The 22,341-nt window shown below is 36.3% G+C and overlaps 2 protein-coding genes across 3 annotated transcripts; both read right to left on the minus strand.

The window, feature by feature from the left end:
* Positions 1–2,369: 2,369 nt before the first annotated feature.
* Positions 2,370–12,744, minus strand: SNF8 (SNF8 subunit of ESCRT-II). Of its 2 annotated transcripts, none has more exons than XM_014073944.2 (8): positions 12,573–12,744; positions 10,469–10,519; positions 9,908–10,046; positions 8,946–9,050; positions 7,361–7,433; positions 5,795–5,936; positions 4,788–4,862; positions 2,370–4,244 (listed from the first exon to the last, which is right to left on the minus strand). In XM_014073944.2, the coding sequence occupies exons 1-8, from the start codon at positions 12,624–12,626 to the stop codon at positions 4,107–4,109; spliced, it is 777 nt and encodes a 258-aa protein (XP_013929419.1). In that variant the 5' UTR covers positions 12,627–12,744; the 3' UTR covers positions 2,370–4,106. The 2 variants fall into 2 exon arrangements, with proteins under 2 accessions (XP_013929419.1, XP_087569728.1); XM_087713602.1 differs by lacking the exon at positions 12,573–12,744 and adding an exon at positions 11,178–12,501.
* A 2,469-nt stretch (positions 12,745–15,213) lies between these two features.
* GIP (gastric inhibitory polypeptide) lies at positions 15,214–22,111 on the minus strand. The gene is made up of 5 exons (XM_087711877.1): positions 22,025–22,111; positions 20,157–20,285; positions 17,121–17,255; positions 15,762–15,854; positions 15,214–15,340 (listed from the first exon to the last, which is right to left on the minus strand). Exons 1-5 carry the CDS (start codon positions 22,096–22,098, stop codon positions 15,331–15,333), a joined length of 441 nt encoding a protein of 146 aa, XP_087568003.1. The 5' UTR covers positions 22,099–22,111; the 3' UTR covers positions 15,214–15,330.
* Positions 22,112–22,341: the final 230 nt, after the last annotated feature.

Consider the following 22,341-nt stretch of genomic DNA (forward strand, 5'->3'; position numbering starts at 1 on the left):
TCTTACAGGTTGCATCTATGATACAGAAAAGATTCCAGATTTCTGAAGATTTTTTTAAATGTAGGAATTTAAAGTCTTTCTAGAGAAAATCCAGACGACTTAGCACTTTTAGAACTGTCTCTAAGCTTTTAGAAAATTGGAGGAATTTATGTTAATTATTGATGCACATGTGATCTGAAGCAGGAGCCATTCTATGGGAAAGACTGTATTTAGCCATCAGCCTAGTAATGTACAGGGTTCAATGCTTGTACCTGCCATCCATCTCACCTCTCCCTTTAAACATCCTGTATGTTCATAGGCAGCATCCTTCCAGCTGTTCTTGTACTTCCTTTGGGATATAAGAGAGGGCATTCTGCTGCTCAAAATACCCAGCAGTTTGGGGTATTGGAAAAATTAATTACATCTAAAAACAAAGTAGAATTGTTTCTCTGTCTTTCCTCTCCCCCAAGAGTCTGTCCAAGGGATATGAATAGCTGGTGGTATCTGGAAAAAAACATTGCAATACAAGTTTACATGTAGATGCCTTGTAAAAGGGAAGGCTTCAAGAGGCAAATTTTATCATGTTCATTTTAATCTCTAGATATAATCCAACAAAAGACAGATTTACTTATTCTCTTCTCACTTCCCTCAAAATCAAAGGGATGTAATTTTTAAGTCCTCCTGGTATCAGTGAGACTTAGGCCTTATGCACTCTGTGCCAACTGAATAAATTTGGCTATTCACTAGGGCTAGAAGTGCTTCTGGATTAGAGCACTGTGATTTCAAGGCATCTTAACTCCAGGTGCATGTTGGCTATTGGAAGTATTGCATACATTTCTTTAAAACAAAACATGAAAAATGCCTTATGTGATTTTTTTTTCATGTGGCTCGCATGTGGGTGTAAGAAAAAAAGGAATCTGATTTTGTAGCTGCCCATAATTATCTGTCTTCTGAACGTTTCCATTTTAAGAAGTGACAATCCTAGATGACTGATCTAGACAAATGTTAGTGACATAATTTTAGACCTAGCAAGCTTAAGAAAAAAAAAGAAACATGCACAAGGATCTTCAAATAAAGAAACCTTGTTTATATACAGTTGTACATAAGGGTTTTTTTTTTTTTTGGTGCAATAAAGTTTGTTTTGGCAGGATCTGGAGTTCAACTGTGTCATATCTGAAATGTAAAGCTGCTACCTATCCGTAATGTATGTTAGAGACTGGAAGAACAACTATATAAATATACTTAACATATGCTTTCTCCAGCATCATTACCAGATCTGCAATGATGGAATTTCCTACTGGAGGCTAGATTGTTCAGCTCCAGCCTATGATCTTGAAAGTGTTCTAAACTCTGTTCTTCCAAAAGCAATGGAGATAAGAGAATAATCCTAATCAAGCATTCTAGAGATCTCCAATTGCAAAATTCAGATGACATAAAAATATGTATATTAGATGTGTGTAACTGATGTTCTCCAGGCAGCATATAAACTAAATCCCTTGGTACATCCATTCTCAAAAGGCTTCCAAAAATCGTGTGGCCAACAAAGGAAAATACAGACCTGAATAATAATCATGTGAACTTAAGAATATATGAAATGGAAGCGCCTTTCGTGCTTCCAATTCAGAAGTACATTGAGCCACAATGCTTTCCTAGGCAAATTGCAAAATTGTTTCACATATTATTCAAAGCCATAATGCAAGTTTGGTTTTGACTGGTTAAATAGATTTCCCATGCTAGGTTCTGGGAGGACTTGAATGAGTTGCACAAGAGAAAGGGAAAAAACCCACTAACCTCCTGCCATTCACTCTCATTTTGACAGTACCGGTCACTAGGATTTGCAAGCACTGAACAAGAAGTGACGGCTGCCTTTCCCATTCTATTTGTGAACACATAAATTTGATTCCCTATCTTACCCCAAATTCCAAAAAAGGCCAAACTCTGATTCTGAATGAATGATTGTGGTGATTCCCTTCCTTCCACTTCAACACTACAGACAGCATTTGCATATGGGTATGTGAATGTATGTTTAATATTTAAGGGGGTTTCCTATGTACATGCCTGCTAAACAGTCCTGTTGAGCTCTACAGGAATTACCAGTGGTAAAGAAATATAAGATTATACTGTTGGCTGCAGTGTGCAGTATACCTGAAATTGCTCTGGAATGCAACTTTCTCCAGAGCAAACTTGGAGAACTGTGTTTGCAAAGGCAATAGGAAGGTGGTGCTTCAGTAGCTTCCGGCAATCACAATGAAAGAAATCCATGCCGTCAATGCTCAAGTAGATAAGTGTTGTTGTTTTTTTTAAAAATAAGCCTAATAGTGTTTCAAATACCAATCATTGGTTACAAACTGATATAATTTCAAGGAATAGGGGGGGGGAGAAGAGGGGGAATCCAGTACTGTTGGGTGTTGGTTCTTTTTATGATACAAGCTCAGTCACAATTAAGAAATTGAAGCATCAGTCTTTTATCAAGTTTGGGTTTTTTAGTCTTCAAGATAAGCAACCAGATATACAGTGCACTGACTGCAAGCAAATATTGGCTAATCTGAATCCTGAAAAATCATAAGGCATCTGGAAACCTTACATTTCAACCTGAAAAATAAAAGTTCTGACTATTTCAAAAATGCATGAAAAGAAAATGGCTTTTTGTACATTTTTGGATAACGAGAAAAATTCCCAAAGCACTGATCTGCTTGGTTAATAAGTTAATCTTCCAAATTAATGTGAAATTCAGATTTTATTTTTTGTACATTGGAAATATTAATTTCACATTCAAAATAGTTTACTATTCATTTTATTGCCAATGTTCCATCAGTATTGTTTCACCTCTTGATAGGGAATTCTGAGGGGGAATTTTTTTTACTAATAGGCTGAAGTAAAATGTAGCTTAGATTGAGTTCCTGCACTACAGGATGACTGTCCAGTAATTTTTGTGGGAAGTCATTAGCCTATTGCTTGCATCTTCTAGATAAACAGCTGTCTCTTGATATATTCGTAACCTCAACATCATTGGATAGGGCATCAATCTACAGCAGGCCAACTCTGCACATAAATTATTCCCAATAAATTTTCCCTTGTATTTTGTATGAAGTCATAAGATGATTCTTAGGATGTTAAAGGAAGCAGTTTCTTCTTCCACGTGGCATGATCTGTGAATATAGCTACAGAAAACTCTTTTACCAGGCTGTGTAACTTTTCGGTCATGAGTAATAAATCTTCAAATAAGTTTTATCCTGGTGTTTTTTTGTATCCATGAATTATATCCAGAACATAAGCTTGTTATTTTATGGAAATCAGTAAGACTTCAATGCAATCAATGGTTTTTCAAATGTCAATAAAGTTTTATATTCACAACATGAAATTTAAGACATAGCTTTATGAATTTCAAATTTGTATGTGCACTGCACAAATATGGAAGGGTATATTTACTGTTTACAGATTTCAACATGCTAAGGCACAACATGGTTACGGTTGTGAAGGTATATTTTCACACAGTATCTCAGGTCAGAGGAATCCTGACTGCCTGAATGGCTGAAATTGGACTAAGAATTACCCATGACTTTCTAAACTGTCTTTCCAAATGCTTTAAAAAAAATGAAATAGTGGAAACCTCCAATGATCCATAAGTTGGAAATAACAATAATAATAGTTTGGTCCTTTACCCCAAATCCAAGTAGCAATAAAGAATTCCTGCTGTTTCATTATACAGAGAAAGACTTACACAGAACCCTTTACAAGAGAAGGGATTCAGTATGTATATAGCTCAGCCAATATACTACTCAACAATCTTGGGATAAGCAAATGAAAAGAAATCAAACAGTTTTAGCATCTGACATCAGTCCTCATTCTAAACATTTACAATAACTGAAAGAAAAGGCTACAATTTTGGACAGACTCCTGCTGTCTCATCCCCATTACAAGAACCAGAAACTTGCTTGTGAAATAAAAACCTTCATTTGGCAGAAATCCACATTTAGTATCAAACACATGCTGAAATTAGTTATTAGCAAAGCAGAAATTTTCTTATATTTTAAGATCCAAGATAATAACTACTGTTCAATGTTATCATATTAACAACCAGCAATCAACCTAATTCCATGTTCAGTTAATACACATCTTTGATACTGTCAAGGTAAAGCTTCCTTTGCTTCTTCGGGTGTGATTTCCTGAGAGTACAGTTCGGTAAAGAGGGCAGGTAGCCAGTACTGTGGCTCTCCTGGAGCTTGTGTATCAAGCCAGGCCATCCCTTCCTTCAGCAAATGATCCTGTTGGGGAAGAAAAAAGAACAGAAAAATAGTAACCAAAAGTAAGTGGATGATGGTACAAACTGTCATAGGTACTGAGCATGTTTAGTGACCATGAAACACTGGTTCATATTTGGGAGAGAAGGTGGGAACAGACTGACTGAAATGCTGAATAGGGAGAATTTCATAATTATATAATTATAAACATCTTGACACAATGCAAAGCTCAGCAACATTTTTATGCCACTGAGTCATTTCAAGCAAGACTACATATTATTATTATTATTTTAAAGTTGAAAAAGCTTATTCCCCTATATATCAGTGATCTTGCCCAAAATCTCATGGCTTTGATGGTTGCCTAGAAACAAGAAATATTTGAAGAACAAAAACTGAAATATTACAAAATTTACTGTGACGCTGGCCCCATTAATGAATTAAACAAGATGACATATGAGGATTCTGTAAATATTATCAGCCTCTGGAGAAAATAGTATTTCTAACTTTTTAAAAATCTCAATTTTAAACCTAAATTCAGGCTGTTATATATCGAAATTACTGACATACCAGCACTTGCTTGGCTCGTTCCATTTCCCACTTTAAACTGGACTTGATTTCACTTATAGTCACATACCCTTTTTTCTGAAATTAAGAATGGAAAAAATAGGATTTCAGTAAATTTACCCAGTCAGAAAAAGAATGCATTAAAAAAAGAGAATAAAATACATTTAGTGACTGCTGTTTGGGAGGAGATATATCAAAAGCAGAACATGTACTTTGCATGCCCAAACATCAAATAATATCCTAATATCTATGATTTAAAATTAATTTCAGAAAAGATTTCCTTACCAGTTTTTTCCTAATGAAACTATGAGGAAACAGTTTAATACAAAATGGGACTTACTCAAAATTATTAACAGAATTCTAAAATCTGTCTGGAGAAAGAACAGCTAAGACTGAACTGTCCACGTTGGGAAAAAGAACTGCTCGGTTGATAAGCTGTCTAATAGGAAACCTACAGTATGTTTGTTTTTTGCTTAGCATGACATTGAATAGAGATCTGAATAATCTATGGTTTGTTTAGGGTAAAAAAAAAACAGTTTGAAATGATAGTTTAGTATTTGGCTTATTGACTGTGGCTTCAATGTGATGTACATAGCTCATGTGCATAGTTCTGTGAAACAAGCATAATATATGTTAGATGAAAGGAATTGCAATCTACGAATAATTATTAATTCATCTTTTGTTGCTCTAAATGTTTCCCAACTACTTACTTTTTTATTTTTAATAAACATAAGACCCAATACAGACTGACACTGTAGCATACAAAAAGGTAGGATTAATTCTTCTCTCCCAAAACTAGATTATACAATCCCTGAATTTATCCCCCTTGTTGTAGTTCTTATTCAAATCTCCAATTCAACATGCAGAAGCACTTAAAATGTTAAATTTAAAAATTCAACATGCAGAAGCACTTAAAATGTTAAATTTAAAAAAGTTTCCATAACTGGCTAAATAAAAATAAAACTCCACAGTCATGATTCCATTCATTTATTCTTTTCTAGTATAGGCACCTCAGCAAGCTGTATTACAACAGTGTGATCCATATTTAGTTCAGCTGGCACAGACTGGATCAAGTATGTCCCACCAACAGGAAGAATACCGAAGCCATTTCCTAAAACTTTCAGCTTCTTAATTGCTCGGATAAGGTCATCTCTGTGAAAATCAGGAGAGGAAAAATAAGGCATACCAGAGCAATATGTTTCAATTCCTCAAAATCACCTACTCAAAATACACAGAAAATTGCACTGGGAAATGCAGAATGGAATCCCCAACAACCACAGTATTTGTGTCAAAGCATAAGCACAAAAAGACAAATTTCTAGCCTTTATAATTATAAAGATGTTAGGAATCCAACGTGGACCCTCAAAAATTCAAGCATGGCAAAATAATATTTGCAGTGAGATACAGGGAAATTTGAAGTTGTATAACTTCTTAATGTTAGAGATAGGCTAGAAAAGAGAAAGGGGACACTTCAACGTGTCTTTCTGAGAATTCCTTCAGACTTTACTCCCCATATATTAACTGTTGTATTGCTTTCCTGGGAAAGATCTTGAGCATAACTATACTGGTTGTCTTCCTTTTTGGAGAAGGACCAAATGATTCTCATGGATCTCATAGCTGTCATTCTTGTTGGTGCTATATGTGTTTTCATTATACAGATTCAGTAAATCATATAATTAATATTTAAATGACCTCACATCTTCTCACCATCTAGGGTAAATCCATATCTCTTGGTGACCATATCTCATTTTGACAAAAATGACTACTTTGGTTTTAGAATAGTTTCTCTGTCAGTAAGTGCCAAACTTTGTCACGATTCTTTTAATTCCAATTAATGATGTTGATATGAATGTTGACTGCATATAGTAATATAGGGGCCTTTCTGGTTTCAATTGATAGGGCATGAAAAGAAAGATTGTTAAACTCTTCTACAATATTGTTTATTTAAAAATTAAAGATGAAGGGGTCCAATATAAAGTCCGGCAAACACCTTTTGTAGTTTTAATCTGATTTATTAGGGAGCCATTGTGATTTACCCATACTTTCATGTAAGTGTCTTCACATGATGTATATATTATAATCTTTCCCTTTATTTATTGTATTAGATGGTAAATCAATAAATGTTGCATATAAATATTTTGAGGGCCCATTTATGGATTTGTGAATCAGGTGTTATAACCATCTATAGTACTATAAGTCCTTTCTGAAACCTGCCTGTTCTTCTGTTATAATCTGCCTAGCCCTAGTATCTGCCCAGTCAGTCTATTTGGAAGGTATCTTGTATATAGTTTACTCCCTATGTCAATAAAGCTTAAAGATACAAATACAGTCTTAAAGTTGCCAAGTTTGAAAAGCAACTGTAGGCATATCTGGTACAACAAAGTATTCATTTTTATACAATATGTTGGAACTATAGCTCAACATGAAAACTTAGTCACCAATGAAAATACTGTGGTCACGACTAATAATGTTAACCATAATCATTATGGTTATCAATTATTACCATAACCTGCATGTTTTTTTCATTAATTGTTAAAATTATACTCCCCCACATAAATTATGAATGTATCACTTACTGGCTAACATCTTGAGCAAATTTTCCTCTTCCTTTGAGCACTTGTTGATGGAGTTCATCCAATATTATTAATCCTAGAGGGAAAAAGGAAACAAGAGGCAGTTTGTAAGAACAGTTGAATCCTACCAAAAATTTTGTAAATTAAGACTGTAATTGTATAAACCAATTTTCCCCAGGTCTATTCGCACATATGTGCTAGTTGTTTCCAACTCTAGAGGGTGTTGCTTATCTCCGTTTCAAAGCCAAAAAGCCAGCGGTGTCTGAAGACATCTCCGTGGTCATGTGGACAGTATCTCTGATTAATTCCATTAACTAAAATGAGACTCATTTCTTAACAGGCATGTGTATGTTATCCCATAGACACTTACCAAGATATAAGTTCCACTGAACATAGTTGTATTTGTTTCTAAATAAATGTATATAAGATTGCAATGCAATTTTTTTTAAAAAAGAGCTTTAGAATCATAATGTTATGTCATGATGCTACTGAAGCTGGTACTGAAGCTGAGTTAAAATTCTCAACATTTTAGGGAGAAAAATGAGAGCTTATCTCTTAATCTTGCAAACAAAGACCTATCCACTCTGGGGATCTTTAAAAGAGCTGCTGGACTGCACAGTGTACTCATCTTGATTTAGTAGAAAGTGTGAAACAGGCTACAGATATGCGTAAAATGTTTAAGGATATTTTCTCAAATTAAGTGTCTCTAAAGCAAAAATTAATTACTTGGTTTTATACTTGGTTGTACATACTTAAATTACTGGAATTAACTTCTTAGCTACAATATATAACACTGAATTGTTAATATTTCTGGAAGATAGCATTTGTATATCCAGAAAGTTTGAAGGATATGATAATCACAAAAGTATATTACAGGTAGTCCTAAAGTTACAACCACAATTGAGTCCAAAATTTATGTTGCTAAATGAGTTAAATGAGTTTGTCCTCATTTTAAAACTTTTCTTGCCACAGTTGTTAAATAGTTTAGTTTGTTAAATTAGTAACATGGTTGTTAAATGAATCTGGCTTCCCTGTTGACTTTGCTCAGGTTGTAAAAGATGATCACATGACCCTGGGGCATTGCAACCATCATAAATATGAACCAGTTGCCAAGCATCTGAATGTTGATCATGTGACCATGGGGAAGCTGCAATGGTTGTAAGTGTGAAAAAGTCCTAAATAACTTTTTCCAAAGCTGTTGTGACTTTGAACAGTCACTAAATTAACTGTTGTAAGTTGAAGACTCCATGTATTACAGAGATGGGCAATGAAAGTGGGTTTAGGAATTGTAATTTAGAAACTCAAGTTTCCAAGGCTTGAATGTGAAATTATTGGAACAGAAGTAACATCACCACACCGGGTGGGGAAAAATGAACTTTCATTTGAATTTTAAGTGGGGAGAGAATGAGAATATGTGGATCTACCACTCACTTAACATTGCAGAAAAACAAAAAAGGCCTAAACATTAATTTGATTGGGGGAGATGGGTAGGAATGGAAGCAAAAGGCCTCCTACATGTAGAACACTTTACTAGTGAAATTCATCAGCAGAAATTTGGGGCCTGCATTGAATTACTGAATATAGTTACCTCCATTTCTGTGCTTGAGAGCCAAGCAGACCTCAATAATCTGGACACCCAGCTCATAGTAGAAATCTCCGACACCCAACATCTCTGACCAAAATCCTTTACCAGCTGCAAAAGAAAAAAAAGGAAAGAAAGATGCATGTTATTTTAGCAGGAAAAAAAAGAACGATGCATTTTCGCAGAGGGACATTCCTCTCCTCACAAAGTCTCTTAGTCCTTAAAGGGAAATTATGACTGCCTCTCTTTATGCTTTAGAAACTTTTTGCTATCTAATGCTGATCCATTTCCCCTCTTATCCATCTCACCCATTTCCTCTTTTATTTTCATTTCCTACTGAAACAAGACAGAACAGTTTACTTTCTGCCAATGACGACACGGAATTCTATGTACGTGAATAGAAGGTGATGAAGGATGGAATAAAACAGTATTTCTCAACGTCACCAATTTTAGACGTTTGGACTTCAGCTTCCAGAATTCCCCATCCCAGAGTTGAAGTCCACAGATTTCAACGTTACTGAGGTTGATAAACATTTAAATAAACAATAGGTTATTCATTCTGCCATCCATCTTGTTTAGCTGCATCCATACTTTGTCAGTCTCCTTGGTAGGAAGTTATTTTACTATATCATCCTGCATTTCCACTCATTTAAGGACTTGAAACCTTACCACGACAATTTAGGGAGAAAAACTCTGAAGACTAGTGATACTTGTGGACTGATTTACTAGGCTATTCTAGAGATTTCCCATTTGCTAAAAAAGCTTTACAACTATCTCTTTATTCTAATTTTTGTTGGCTATAAATAACACTCAGCACAGACCATTTTTATATCTAAAGTACAAAGAAGACCAGATATTGCTTAATGCTCAATACCTGCAGCTAACTGAGAAATGCTAGGCATAGTTAACCTCAACTGAAGAGCTATGATTCCCCCATTAAAGTTTTCCACTCCTTCCCCATTGCTTACAGGCTAGTGGATCAACACCAATTGTTGCACACATGTTTTGGAACTGGACTCTGAACTCAGGATTTTTACGGATTTCTTGTTTGTGTTTACTAGCAAACTCTTCTAGGTTACTTTTAAAAGTCTCCAGCTGCTTAGACATCTGTAAATGTATTTGAAAAAGACAATAGAGCAACAAAATTAGCTGGTTTGAAATACTACAACATTCTTTTAAATAACTTTCCACACATAATATATTGCACAATATTGTGAATTCTCCAATTCAAATGTCAATGTTCAAAACATTGGTTTAATTCATCTAACCCAAGCAACAATCTACTGAGAATGATCAAAATTTATAGGAAGTTTGCAAGTGTTTAAATATTATCATCACACATTTTTACATAGAACTTTTCTAGCCTTTTCTCTAAGCTGCTGATATTCTTGATCATTTCAATACCTATGTAATTGTGTTCCATGAATTATAAGCACATCTTGTATAGAAGTTTAGAGTTACAGCCTGGGATCAAAGCTACATATATCCTTCCAATTCCAAAAACAAATATAGGCATGTTCTTATCTCACCTGGGCTAATTGATCTTCAGCCAAAACTGTCCCACGTTCCTTATATTTGGCCTAAGAAAAGAAATCATCAATTTTTATTATTATTGATAAAATTAATCATATTATGATTGTGCTATTCATATAGATTCTTAGTGACCACTTAATTTTCTCCATGAAATATTTTGATACTGAAGGCTTAATTTTTTGTTATCAGATGAGAATATTCTTTCCATAAACATTTTATATAAGGCTTTGTTAACTATGTTTGCACAACATACTAAACCATAACCATGGTTAAGAAACAGAGCAGCTATGTTCATGTAATATGCTAAGCTAGGACAAGCAAACCTCATTCTGATGTCTGGAGAGGGAATTATTCACAAGATGCAACTAAAGTCTATAAGATCAGTACTATAATTTCTCATCTCATCACATTCATTTGAGGAACAAATTAATAATTGTTCCTTTAATAACCATACTGGACAGGCCAATTCCTTACGAAAGAAGTGATTCTGAGGGTAACTGGGAGCCAAGCCATATCAAACTCTTAAAAGTCACATTAAAAACAACATGAATTGCACTGGGAATATTGGAAACTAATGCAGGACCCATAAAACAGTTGTAAAATATCTACAGTAGCTTTAACTCACAACCAGGTCACTGCATTTTGCCCCAACTGCAGTTTCCAAGTGGTTTTCAAAAATAGCCCTATATAAAATGTATAATCCACCTTCACCAGGGCCATTGGCTCCGGCCAATGTATGAGATTCAATTGTAGCATCTAGCCAACCTTGGCTGATCTCAAAAACCTAAACAAGAATAGACTTGGTTAGAACATAGATGGGAAACCTCAAGGAAATGTCAAAGCTATAGGTTACCTTGAAGAGTTGCAAACATCCTGGAAGAAAATTAAGGCATCGGGAATTGACCTCTACTCAAGGTAGTCTTTATTCTGGCAAATATAGCCAAATAATACATTGTTTTAGGATGTACCACAAAATATCGATAATGGTTAGAAAACAGATGAATGGTTAGAACAAGTTGTCACTTCAGTGCCTCTTTCCTTTCTGCAAGGCAAAGCTAAGTATGGAATTGCCTGCCCCCTCGTGCTGGCAGAAAAGGCCTACTGTGGACCCCATCAACCAAGGACTTGTGGCTGGTGGGATACAGCTAAAGAGCCTTTTCTGACACAACTCCTGGCTCTTTGAAACATCTTCCTGCAGGAGATGAGGTCTGTCCCTGGAGATAGCTACTGTAATAACAGAAAAGTCATCATCACCTTCTGCTCTTAACCCGTGGTTCTCTAGTTTTGTTTTAATTATTTGTAATTTTAATGTTTTTATACCTGTAATAGTTTCTACATCCATATTTTTAATGTTGATAGACACTCAGTCACCTCAAACCATGAGGTGAGCAGCATAAAGATAAAGGTTCCTCTCACACATATGTGCTAGTTGTTCCCGACTCTAAAGCAAAGAGTCTCCGTGGTCATATGGCCGCCATGACTATGAACAGAACGCTGTTACCTTCCCATCACAGGTGGTCCCTATTTTTCTACTTGCATTTTTACATGCTTTCAAACTGCTAGGTTGGCAGAAGCTGGGGCAAGTAACATGGCACTAGGGATTAGAACTGCCGACCTTTCTGATCAACAAGCTCAGCCACTGAGCCACCGCATCCCCTGTGAGCAGTATATAGATTGATAAATAAATTTGATATCCTTCCTAAAAGTATGGAGAATTAATAGAAGAAAATAGGATGTAAACATTTTCAGAGATAAAGTTAATAAAGAATGCAGAGTGGACTAACTTTCAGGAGCTGATTTAGTACAAGAAATGAATAAGGGGAAAAAATAAGAAATTCCACGAGTTAATTTCTAGCACAATCATTACTGAAGAGGACTAATACCTCTGGGCGTGTGCAAAGTATATTCCCCACCATCAGTCTAATCCCTTTGCAACCCCGATCCAGGCCTCCTCGCCACTTGGATACGCGACATCCGAGAGGCGGAAAGGCCCCAGCAGAAAACTCCCAGCACTTTTGGCTAGGAAGAGGAAATCCTTTTCTTCTGGAAAGGCTAAGAGAGGAAAGAGGGACTTCACTCCTCGGAAGGGAAGGACCTCACCTCTGCCAATTTCTTTTTGGCGATGGCGCCGGCCCCCACGCCCCGGCGGTGCATCTCTTGCCCGGGGGTGGGGAAGGGAGAAGGAGGAAAACAGCCTTCGGATCCGAGCTGCTTGCAGAGGAAGGCAAGGCGACTGGCCGTATAACTAACCCCGTTCGTCTCCACTGCGTCATCAGCATGCGACAAGTAGGAAGTGCGCCTGGGTTGATAATTTCCTTCTATCGCTCTGACAAAGAAGGGAGCCGTTTGACTCGAGGGGGGTGGGGTCCACTTTATTGGTCTGATACTGAAATCCTAAAAAGGGGAACGGAGGCTAAAAGAGAGAAATCTTCGCACAGCCCTTGCTACATCTTTAACCGACTTCCTCCCAACCTTTTGCTGTCTCGAGCAGGGGTCTCCAACCTTGGCAACTGTAAGACTTGTGGACTTCAACTCCCAGAGTTCCTCAGGTAGCAAAGCTGGCTGAGGAACTCTGGGAGTTGAAGTCCACAAGTTTTACAGTTGCCAAGGTTGGAGACCCCTGCTAGAGGCACTGGACTGCAGCTCCCATGATGCACAAACTTCCGTATCGCAGCCCGGTGGACGTCAGCCGAAGAAGAGCGTTCAGAACGATAATAAAAGGCACGATCAATCAGTTGAAAACCCGAAAGTAGCCACGATAATAGTGTAATGAATGCTCAGGTGTCAAATTTACACACCTTGCTGGTGAAGGAAAGAGATTTTTCTCTCCCAAGTTCAGTCATTTTTCTAAGTTCCTGGGGACTTTACATTCAAAAAGTAAGCAACTTCAACAAGAAATGGGTTGCAGCGGTAGCCTTTGAGAATTTTGAGAAAGTGTTTTGCTAACGTGAGAGATTAAAATATGATTGGTTAATTATGGTTCACTGTATTATGTGAATCAGTGGTGAAATTCCATTTTTATTATTATTTTATTTACCCCATGTGAATCCACCTAATGTGGCTGGTTTATGATTCTGTATTTTGTGAACTCCAGCAGTTGGAATAATTTAATAAAATATGGTCCAGCTAATAGTTTAGCACATTGTGGAAGACACAACCATGGTGACACTGATGAGTCTTCTCTAGAGTTGAACTAGAGTCTTCTTGAACTAGAGCTGTAGAGTTCTCCAGATGTTTTTAGGATCTTGCAATCCAAACCTCTGAGCGTTGGGAATTTTGGGAGTCATGGACCAACACATTTGAAGAGTGCCAATCTGGGGAAGGATACTGTTGAACATACCTTACAACAAAGTTTATAAGACTGTATAATCCCCTTGTACTTAATTATTCCTTGACAACAGCACTTTCCTGTCTTGATTCTCTTTTTAGCTATGTCCAATAAATTCTATTTTTTCCCTTGTGTAAACTATCCCACATCTTCAACATACATACATACATATATACATACATACATACATACTTACTTACATACATACATACATAATCTGTACAAGTAGTTCTTGATTTAGAACCATTTGGTGACTGTTCAAAATTACAATGGCACTAAAAAAAGCGACTTATGACTAGTATTCACACACAACCGTTGCAATATCCCATAGTCATAAGATCAAATTTTGAGTGCTTGGCAACTGGCATATATATATATAACATTTGCACTGCCCTGGAGCCATTTGATCACCATTTTAATTTTCTCAGCTGGCTTCTGACAAGTAGAGAGAATGGGGGAAGCCAGATTTGTTTTACAATTGCATGATTTACTTAACAACTGGAGCAAAAAAATTTGTAAAATGGGGTACAACTTACTTAACTGCTTTGCTTGCCAATGGAAATGTTAGGCTCTATTGTGGTTGAAAATCAAAGACTACCTGTGATACGTTGTTTCTCCTTATATATAAGGTGATTCACTATCACTGTCCTATTGAGAATGTACTTTCAAAGTATGCTTTGAATGCTCCAGGCTGTTGGGAGCATGCTTCATTTCTTTTGGTGACAGGCCAGCCCCCATTTGCCCTCTGTATGCCTTTTGTTTTGTGTTCCTTTTATATTCCTCATCCTATCCTTGACACCAGATTCTCTTCAAGCTTCCAAGGAGACAAGGAGAACAGGAAACAAAAGCCGAGCTCTGCAACTTTAGTTGAGGAAGAAGGGGTTGTACTAATCTGCTTTCACACAATACATATCCTGAAATGCATTCTATTTATTTGGAGTTGCAGAAGCTCAACTTTTCCTCATTGCAGCATTCAGAGAATTAGAGATTTTTGTTGCTTATTTTCACATTTCTCTGCAATTCTTAGTTTTGAAGATACGGTATTTCTCTCCCAAATTGTTTTTATTTATTGGGATAATTGAAGAATCTGACTCTTAATTGTATATAACCTCAGATCACTTGTCCAAATCTAAAGCTATGTTTGAGATGAAAGTTAAAAGCCTCAGATCATTGAATTACTTAGAAATAGAATGTGAACATCTTTCGGGGTTTTATCCACAGCCTTTAATAGCTCACCAATTAACAAATAACAACCTTTTCCAACCAGATGCTCTTTTCTTTTGTTAGACTACAAGCTCCATGAGCATTCTGATTGGCAACAATGACAATTATTGATGGCCAGTATTGTGGTCTTTAACAGAAGTCTCATATCCCCATTTCTATTCTTATTGAATAACAAACTAAATCATTTATTGGCTTGAGAATAAATCATTTATTGTCAGTGTCAGCATTGACAAACTCATTAATAGAGGGTACAAAGTAGTTCAAATTGAAAAAGGAAAAGTAGATCCAGCTTCTTCCTCTAGGAATCTATGGAATTCTGAAAAATTATAAATGAAGATGGTGAAAAATCTAGTTTGGTAATAGCCTGACGATTTGAGAAAAAAAGGCAGTGTATGATCAGTACAAACATTTTTATCCATATCTTACAAACCCCAAACAAATTTTTCACTGAATAATTTCAATATATTGGTTAAATGAAGTTGTTGCAAATAATTACAGTAAACTGTATATCTCCCCCCTTTTGAAGCAATAATTGTATGATTACCAACTAGCAACAGTGAATAATATCTGAGAGAAGTTCTCTCACATACATTTTGACTGTGGACCTCTCACTAGACAGGATACTGTTTTTGTGTTTCAATGAAAGACCCATGAAAGACCATGTGTTTTTATGTACAGTTGATACGTTCCTGGTCTTCAGAACAAGGAAGATGTGAATAAAAGAGTGATTTACTCACACTAGCTTACAGAGGTCAGCAAAAATCAGCCACACCAGAAATTCTTGCCTCTGGATGTTCTTCCATTCATCTGAATCCATTAGAAAGGAAGGTCTACAAGAAAAAGACTATGGAATCTCAGATCAAGACCAAGACAAGCAAACAAAAGAAAGAGTTATTAATTTTCTGGATAAAGCTGAGAGGACACCCCTACCCCAAATGTATACTTGCTTAGGCAACAAAAATATTAGGTCAGTATCTAGGATTGTGGAGCATCTTTCAGTATGCAGAGCCCATTAGGGCATTTCATAATAATTTTTTTATTTGACAGCTATTTTTATCCACAGCATTTAGAAGAGGTTGATATCAACTTGTAATTAGTTACAATCATCTAATTTAATGTGTACTACAGAACAAAAACCAATTCAAGAGCCTAAATTAAAAACTGTTATACTTCCTTTTGTATGTATCAAAGGTGGAGTTTATGCTTAGTTAAATTGTCCCTGTAAATATACAAAATGTGAGTTGTATTCTTCACTTTTATGACATTTTGTTTTTAGTCTTTCCTGCCTTTTTTATTTTGCTTGACTAAACTGTTGTTCAAAAAATGAAAGTATATTGGAAAGATATCAAACTGGAACCAAGCTCATTCTTCATGGAGGCTGTTCTGAATTTTCTTAAAAAATCAAGAGGAATCTTATAGCATCTTCTCTGAATACTGTGATAATGCATTTTATCAAGACATGTTTTTATGAGCTGCACCTTATTCCATCAGATGCTGCGGAATTTGTAGCAGCTTTGCTTGCCATAGAGGAGGAAGATATTCCAGAAGAGTGTCTTCTGGAGAGATAAATGCCATTTGAATGTCCCCAAAGGCATTAAAGGCACATTCTTTCTCTCTCTGTACATTAGCTGTTTGAAATCTCATGGTGGAATGGGAGAAGCCAGAGAAATTTTAATCTGAAATTAATATCTCCCATTGGTCTCAAATAAATTTGGAATTCCCTGAAAAGTTAGAAAATAGAAGAAAAAGTAAAACTAACTTAAAAATATGAAATATTCTACAAAAGCTGAGTGAAACAACAAAAGCTTGAGAGGTACTTTTTTAAAGGAGTTTCTTTGTGATCACAGCCATTGTAGTTTGTAGACCATGGTTTTCAAAGACATTGTAGTGAAGTGGGTAAAATGCATTATTGCAGCCATAGATTTCCCACAATCAATGTTTATCTTTCCTAATGTTTGATTGGGGTTTACAATTGTAATCCAAAATAATTGGAGGTTACATCGTTGGTTAAGACTGGTTTTGCTTTTAATCTGCAATGCAAACACTTCTCTTGTGATAAAAATAAAATAAAATCTTCAGTGATTATCTTTACTCACCTCTGCTTTCCTATGATTTGCAAAAGCCATCCAACATAGTCCTTTGCTTCCTGAGTCTCTCCAGCTTCGTTGCCTTGATTTCTTTCATCTGGCATTGTGATATCAGCTTGTCTCTTGGATGGTTCAAGTTTGTTTCTAGGGTGCAGAGAGTTACCAGAGGTTTAACTTGGGAAATCTGAGGAGTGCCATTCCAATTTATAGCTTCTAATTTATATTCAATTTTACCTACAAGTTAAATGAAGAATTTATATTTTTCCGATCTAATGTTATTTCCACAATAGGGCTACAAGAATATTTTAAATTTCTGCATGCCGCCCTGCATTTTTCTGTATTTTATCCACTCCTCTATTATAATTTTCACCATTTGCTTTCAGTCTAGAATAGACATAGATGATTCTTTTTCCCCCTCTGGGCCAATAGTTGTTTAAGATTTTGGGGGTTGGTTAAAATAACAAAATAGGAATGTGATGAAGTAGGAATGGTGATGATATTATATCCCTTCAAAGATGGATATAGTGGATTTTTTTATATCGTTTGTGGAGGTTCAAGAGTGTCTTTAAAGGTTAAGGAAAGGGTTAAGGATACATGTGGATTAGGATACCTATTTTATTTTATTTTTAGTTAAAATCAATAACGTACCAATACTGCTCAGCAGATTGGAACCATTTAAACTTTGGACTACATCTGGTCCATGGGTTATATTTTATCCATCCTTGTTATATCACTTCAGTTCTGAAAAACCTATCTGTCTTTATAGCTATCCATCTGATTTTATCATATTAAATTCCCTTTTATTTCTGAAAAGCTCATATAGCATCTAAAGAGGTTATTCCATTTAACAGTCATAATGACCTCAGCAGATACTTTTGTCCATTAATACGGCATTCCATCCATGAAGCCACACTAAAAATATGTGAATTCTCTTCCTTTGAAATATGTCCAGTGTAGTATTGGGTGGGGATATTTTGTAAAATTACAGCACTTAATCATAATTAGAAGTTGGTTTACCTTGAAGAATTTTCCTAAGCACTGAAAATCAGTTTAGCGTTCCAGAAAATCTGAGCTAATGCCAAGGTTAATTCTCACATATTCATTTCATTTTCCTTTATATAAATGAATTATTTCTAGCAATTAATTGCATCAGGAGGTAATTTGGAACAGTTCATAATAATAATTATTTTTTGGTGTACTCATAAAGTGAATTCATGTAAATGAGCACATACAATATAGATCTTGGACAGTAGTGTTGTTTTGATAAGAATCTTGGGTAAAAAGTTGAGGAATTTATCAAGAGATAATTGCAAGGCATGTAACTTTTGAGACTCTACTATAATGATTTAGAGTCTAAATCATTATATTAATTAGAGTTTAAAACAGCTTTGCTACATGAGTGATTTTATCTCCAGGATAAAGCAATGGATACCATAATTCATGAGAAAATGAAAAAAAAATCTAAATCTAAAGAGATGGTCAAAGTTTCTAAAATGTTTAGAATTTGAGCTCTAGGATGTCACATATTCTTTTATAAAATTGCACAAGACTTTAGTCATTTATAATTTCAATTGGAAATGATATTTGATTTTGTTGTATCATAGCCACCGGTTCCACCACAAATGTGTGAACGACAAAAGCGCGCCTGACTAAACTGCGGTAACAAAACCGCGCCGACGAATGAGCGCTGAAGCGCGCCAACAACAGCGCGCCGACAGAAGCCCGCTGTAACCTAACCCTAAAAATAACCCTAAACCTAACCCTAAACCTAAACCTAAACCTAACCCTAAACCTAACCCTAAACCTTACCTTAACTTAAATTGCGCTTCTGTCGGTGCACTGTTGTCGGCGCGCTGTTGTCAGCGTGCTTTTGACGTTCGCGCTTTTGTCGGGTCACAATACCACCATCCAGAGAAATTGCATATAACCTATATGACCACGCCTATTCTGCCTTGCTGAATCATAGTGAACATTTTTTACAAAAGAAAAGCATATTGTACGCATGAAATACACCATAGATTTTTGTTAATTTTTGGCTTACAAATCGCAGATATTTTTTAAAAAAATATTAAAAAAAAATATTTCATACCAACATCTAGACACGTGATGGCGAACTTATGGCATGTGTACCAGAGATTGTATTCAGAGCCCTCTCTACACACTGCATTGCCAGATGCTCTTCTGGTTTCTAGTGCGCACATGTACACCAACCAGCTGGTCTTTGTAGGTGCCAGAGTGCCAGAAAATGGCCCCCAAAACGGCCAAAAACCAGGCTGTTTTCCAGACCATATTCAGGCTGTTTTTGACCTGATAAATGGCTCAAAAAATGGCTCAAAAATGCCTCAAAAACAGGCCATTTTTCGGACCATTTTCTGGTGGTCCAGCATCCATGAAGACCAGCTGGCTGGGGTGCATGCACGAACATTCCGGTTTGGGCACTCAGTGCCAAAAAGATTCGCCAACATTGATCTAGACATATGAAGGCATCAATTATCAAAATGGATAGAAAATTACATGAGTTGCCGCACAAAGTTGTAGAATATTGGTACTAAACATACATTTTAGCCAGGGGTGGATTGCTGTCAGTGTTATTGCCAGTTCAGTGCATGCATGCTTTGCACATGTACCCTGTCTGCGTTTGCAGTTGCCTGTAAATAGGTCTGCACATGCGCAGAACATTAAAAAATGCCAAAAAAAAAACACATGCTGCGGTGACCAGCGAACCAGTTCTGCTGGCACTGCCGGTTTTCTGATCCAGGCCAACATTCCGCAATCGGTTCACCCGAACTGGTGCGAACCGGTAACAACCCACTTCTGATTTTAGCTGAAGTTATCTTTTCATCCTTAAATTCATTTCTCCAATGTATTGGGAATATTTTACAGTATATTCAACTAGTTCATTTTTAACATTGCTATGAAGTAGAAAAACAACAATGAGCTTCTTACATGATTTTCCTTATACATGCATTCAATCTTTCAAGCTACGGATTGACTAATATATTCCTTCTCCTGGATAAATCACAACAATCTGTGATATTGACTTACTCATTCTTGTTCTCCCTATGGTTCAAGAGCCACTCCACAAAGTTCTTCTTCAGCATGTTGTCCAAAGTTCGACTATAATCACTTGCTAAGGTTCCTTCAGAATACCGCCTTTGCAGAAATGTGGAGTTTCTTAGATTTTCCATAAGAATATAGAGGAAAACACATGGGCCAAATTTACATACTGCATCAAGATATAGTCTGCATAACTATGATTTCTTGAATAAATGTTATTTGATTGGGGTTGCCCTCCACGATAAGCTAACCCTGTATGCTGAGCACAGTGACTGACCCTAATCAAATATGTATTTGTATGTGTGTGAGAAATCAGTTTCTCTTTTCCATTTAGAAAGCTAAATCTTCTAACAATGTATTGATTCAACATGGTTTGTCATATTAGAAATGCATGCAGGGGAAGTATCAAAAGAGAAAACCGTTTGAAAAACTTAAAATGATCATTTGGAAAACCATCTGAATTTAGGTTTAAGATCTGAGACCTATACTTGGTCTTTGCCCAGAGATGTTGAGAGTTGGCATACAACTTTAATTAATAATAACAATAATTACAATGATGATTTCTTTTTAATTTAAGTATACTTTAAGTCAATATTTCAATGTGACAAGAAATAATCTGCAGATTTGCAATAGTCTCAAACAAAACTGTGTATTCCAAAAGGCAGAGAAACTGGAAAGAATGTAGATTATAATAATTAGGGGCAGTGGTGGTTGCCAATTTGTTTACTACGTACTAGTTTGGGTGTGCTCCTATGCGTGCTTGTGCGCATGCAACACTTCCTGTCGCCGCTGGTTCGCCCGATCCAGGCAGAACCAGGAGTAACCTACCTCTGATTAGGGGATTTGAGGCTAAAACATGAAGAATAGTTTCAGGAACTGATTTTATCTAATGAAAAGAAGGATTGGGGTGAACTGATAGCAGGCTTCCAATATATAAGAGGCTATCAGAAACAAAGAGAGGGTCAACCTATTTTCCAAAGCTGGGGTCCCTGCCTGCCCCCCAGTACTGATTTATGGCCTGATAGGAACAAGGCCATGCAAGTTAGTGAAGTTTAATCTGTGCATGTGCGGGATCTAGGTCACATGTAAGACAATCTTCCCCGGTCAGTGGAAAAATTCTCTTCCACAAAACGGGTCCCTGATAACAAAAAGGTTGGGGACGCTGTTCCAAGGCACCTGAAGACAGGACAAGAAATAACAGATGGAAATTAATCAAGGAGAGAACCAACCTAGAACCAACGAGAAATTTCATGACAATTAATCAGTGGAAGAGCTTGTCTTCGAAAATGCTTCTTCACTGAAGGTTTTAAGAAGAGATTAGAGAGGCATTTGTCTGAAATAGTATAAGAGCAATTTCCAACTTCCAGACAGCCAATGAAGGGAGCAATGTACCCAGCCTCTGGACAGCTAGGATAGTCTAGTGACGCTGCAGGCAGCACTATGGTAGAGTGACAGCACTGAAGTGGCCACCATTTTGCCAAATTTTTATCCCACAGGGATAATGAGTACAAATTTTGGATGCATTCTATGCATTAGTCGCCTTTGGCTGAAAAATTGTTGCCCTGTAATGCACCATTTTGCCCAGTTGAAGATTACAGACTGAGAGTTTTAGTAATATAGAGATAAAGATGGAGCTACTATATCTAGATGGAGCTACTATATCTTTAAATGCCCTGGTTAAATATGTTGGATGAACATAGCCATTTTAAAATATATTTCATACATGTAATATAGAAATATATTTGCGTAACAGAAAAGTAAAATCCAGTTTAATTGCTCAATATTGATGCAGAAGTAACTTATTAACGCAACTGGCAAAAAAATGAATATCGAAGCATCCCTATTTGTGTATTTACCTGGTGCCATTTTCTTCCATCAGCACAAAACTGAGAGAGATCAGAAGGAGAGAGACAATTTTGAAGGCTGCCATGTTCACAACTGGAGCTCTGCAATTTAAAAGCATAGGAAACAGAAAAAGAAATTCTTGTGAACCAGAGTTTTAAATCAATTTCTTCTACTATGAATTTTTCAAAATATAATTTTCAGAAGTTGTGTACAAAATTATAATGCAACCTTATGGGAAGAATGTACATTCTAAATTCAACAGAATGAGGCAGGTGCCACAGATGCTAGGATCCATTTTTCCTAAATTCCTAACTGTACTCCTAACCAG

Source organism: Thamnophis sirtalis, unplaced genomic scaffold (genome assembly GCF_051295495.1).
Source record: "Thamnophis sirtalis isolate CommonGarterSnake01/CBP01778 unplaced genomic scaffold, rThaSir2_p1.2 scaffold_4, whole genome shotgun sequence".
In the NCBI taxonomy this organism is placed as follows: Eukaryota; Metazoa; Chordata; class Lepidosauria; order Squamata; family Natricidae; genus Thamnophis; species Thamnophis sirtalis.

Excerpts from the sequence above, each read along its gene's own strand:
- SNF8 (XM_014073944.2), bottom strand. The coding sequence starts at position 12,626 with ATGCACCGCCGGGGCGTGGGGGCCGGCGCCATCGCCAAAAAGAAATTG. Across the intron at positions 4,863-5,794 it reads TTGTAATACAGCTTGCTGAG|AAAAAAGGGTATGTGACTAT; the intron begins GTGCCTATACTA and ends TCTTAATTTCAG. Across the intron at positions 4,245-4,787 it reads AACGAGCCAAGCAAGTGCTG|GATCATTTGCTGAAGGAAGG; the intron begins GTATGTCAGTAA and ends CTTCCCCAACAG.
- GIP (XM_087711877.1), bottom strand. The coding sequence starts at position 22,098 with ATGGCAGCCTTCAAAATTGTCTCTCTCCTTCTGATCTCTCTCAGTTTT. Across the intron at positions 20,286-22,024 it reads ATGGAAGAAAATGGCACCAG|AAACTCCACATTTCTGCAAA; the intron begins GTAAATACACAA and ends GGAAAATCTAAG. Across the intron at positions 17,256-20,156 it reads CATAGGGAGAACAAGAATGA|AAACAAACTTGAACCATCCA; the intron begins GTAAGTCAATAT and ends TCTGCACCCTAG.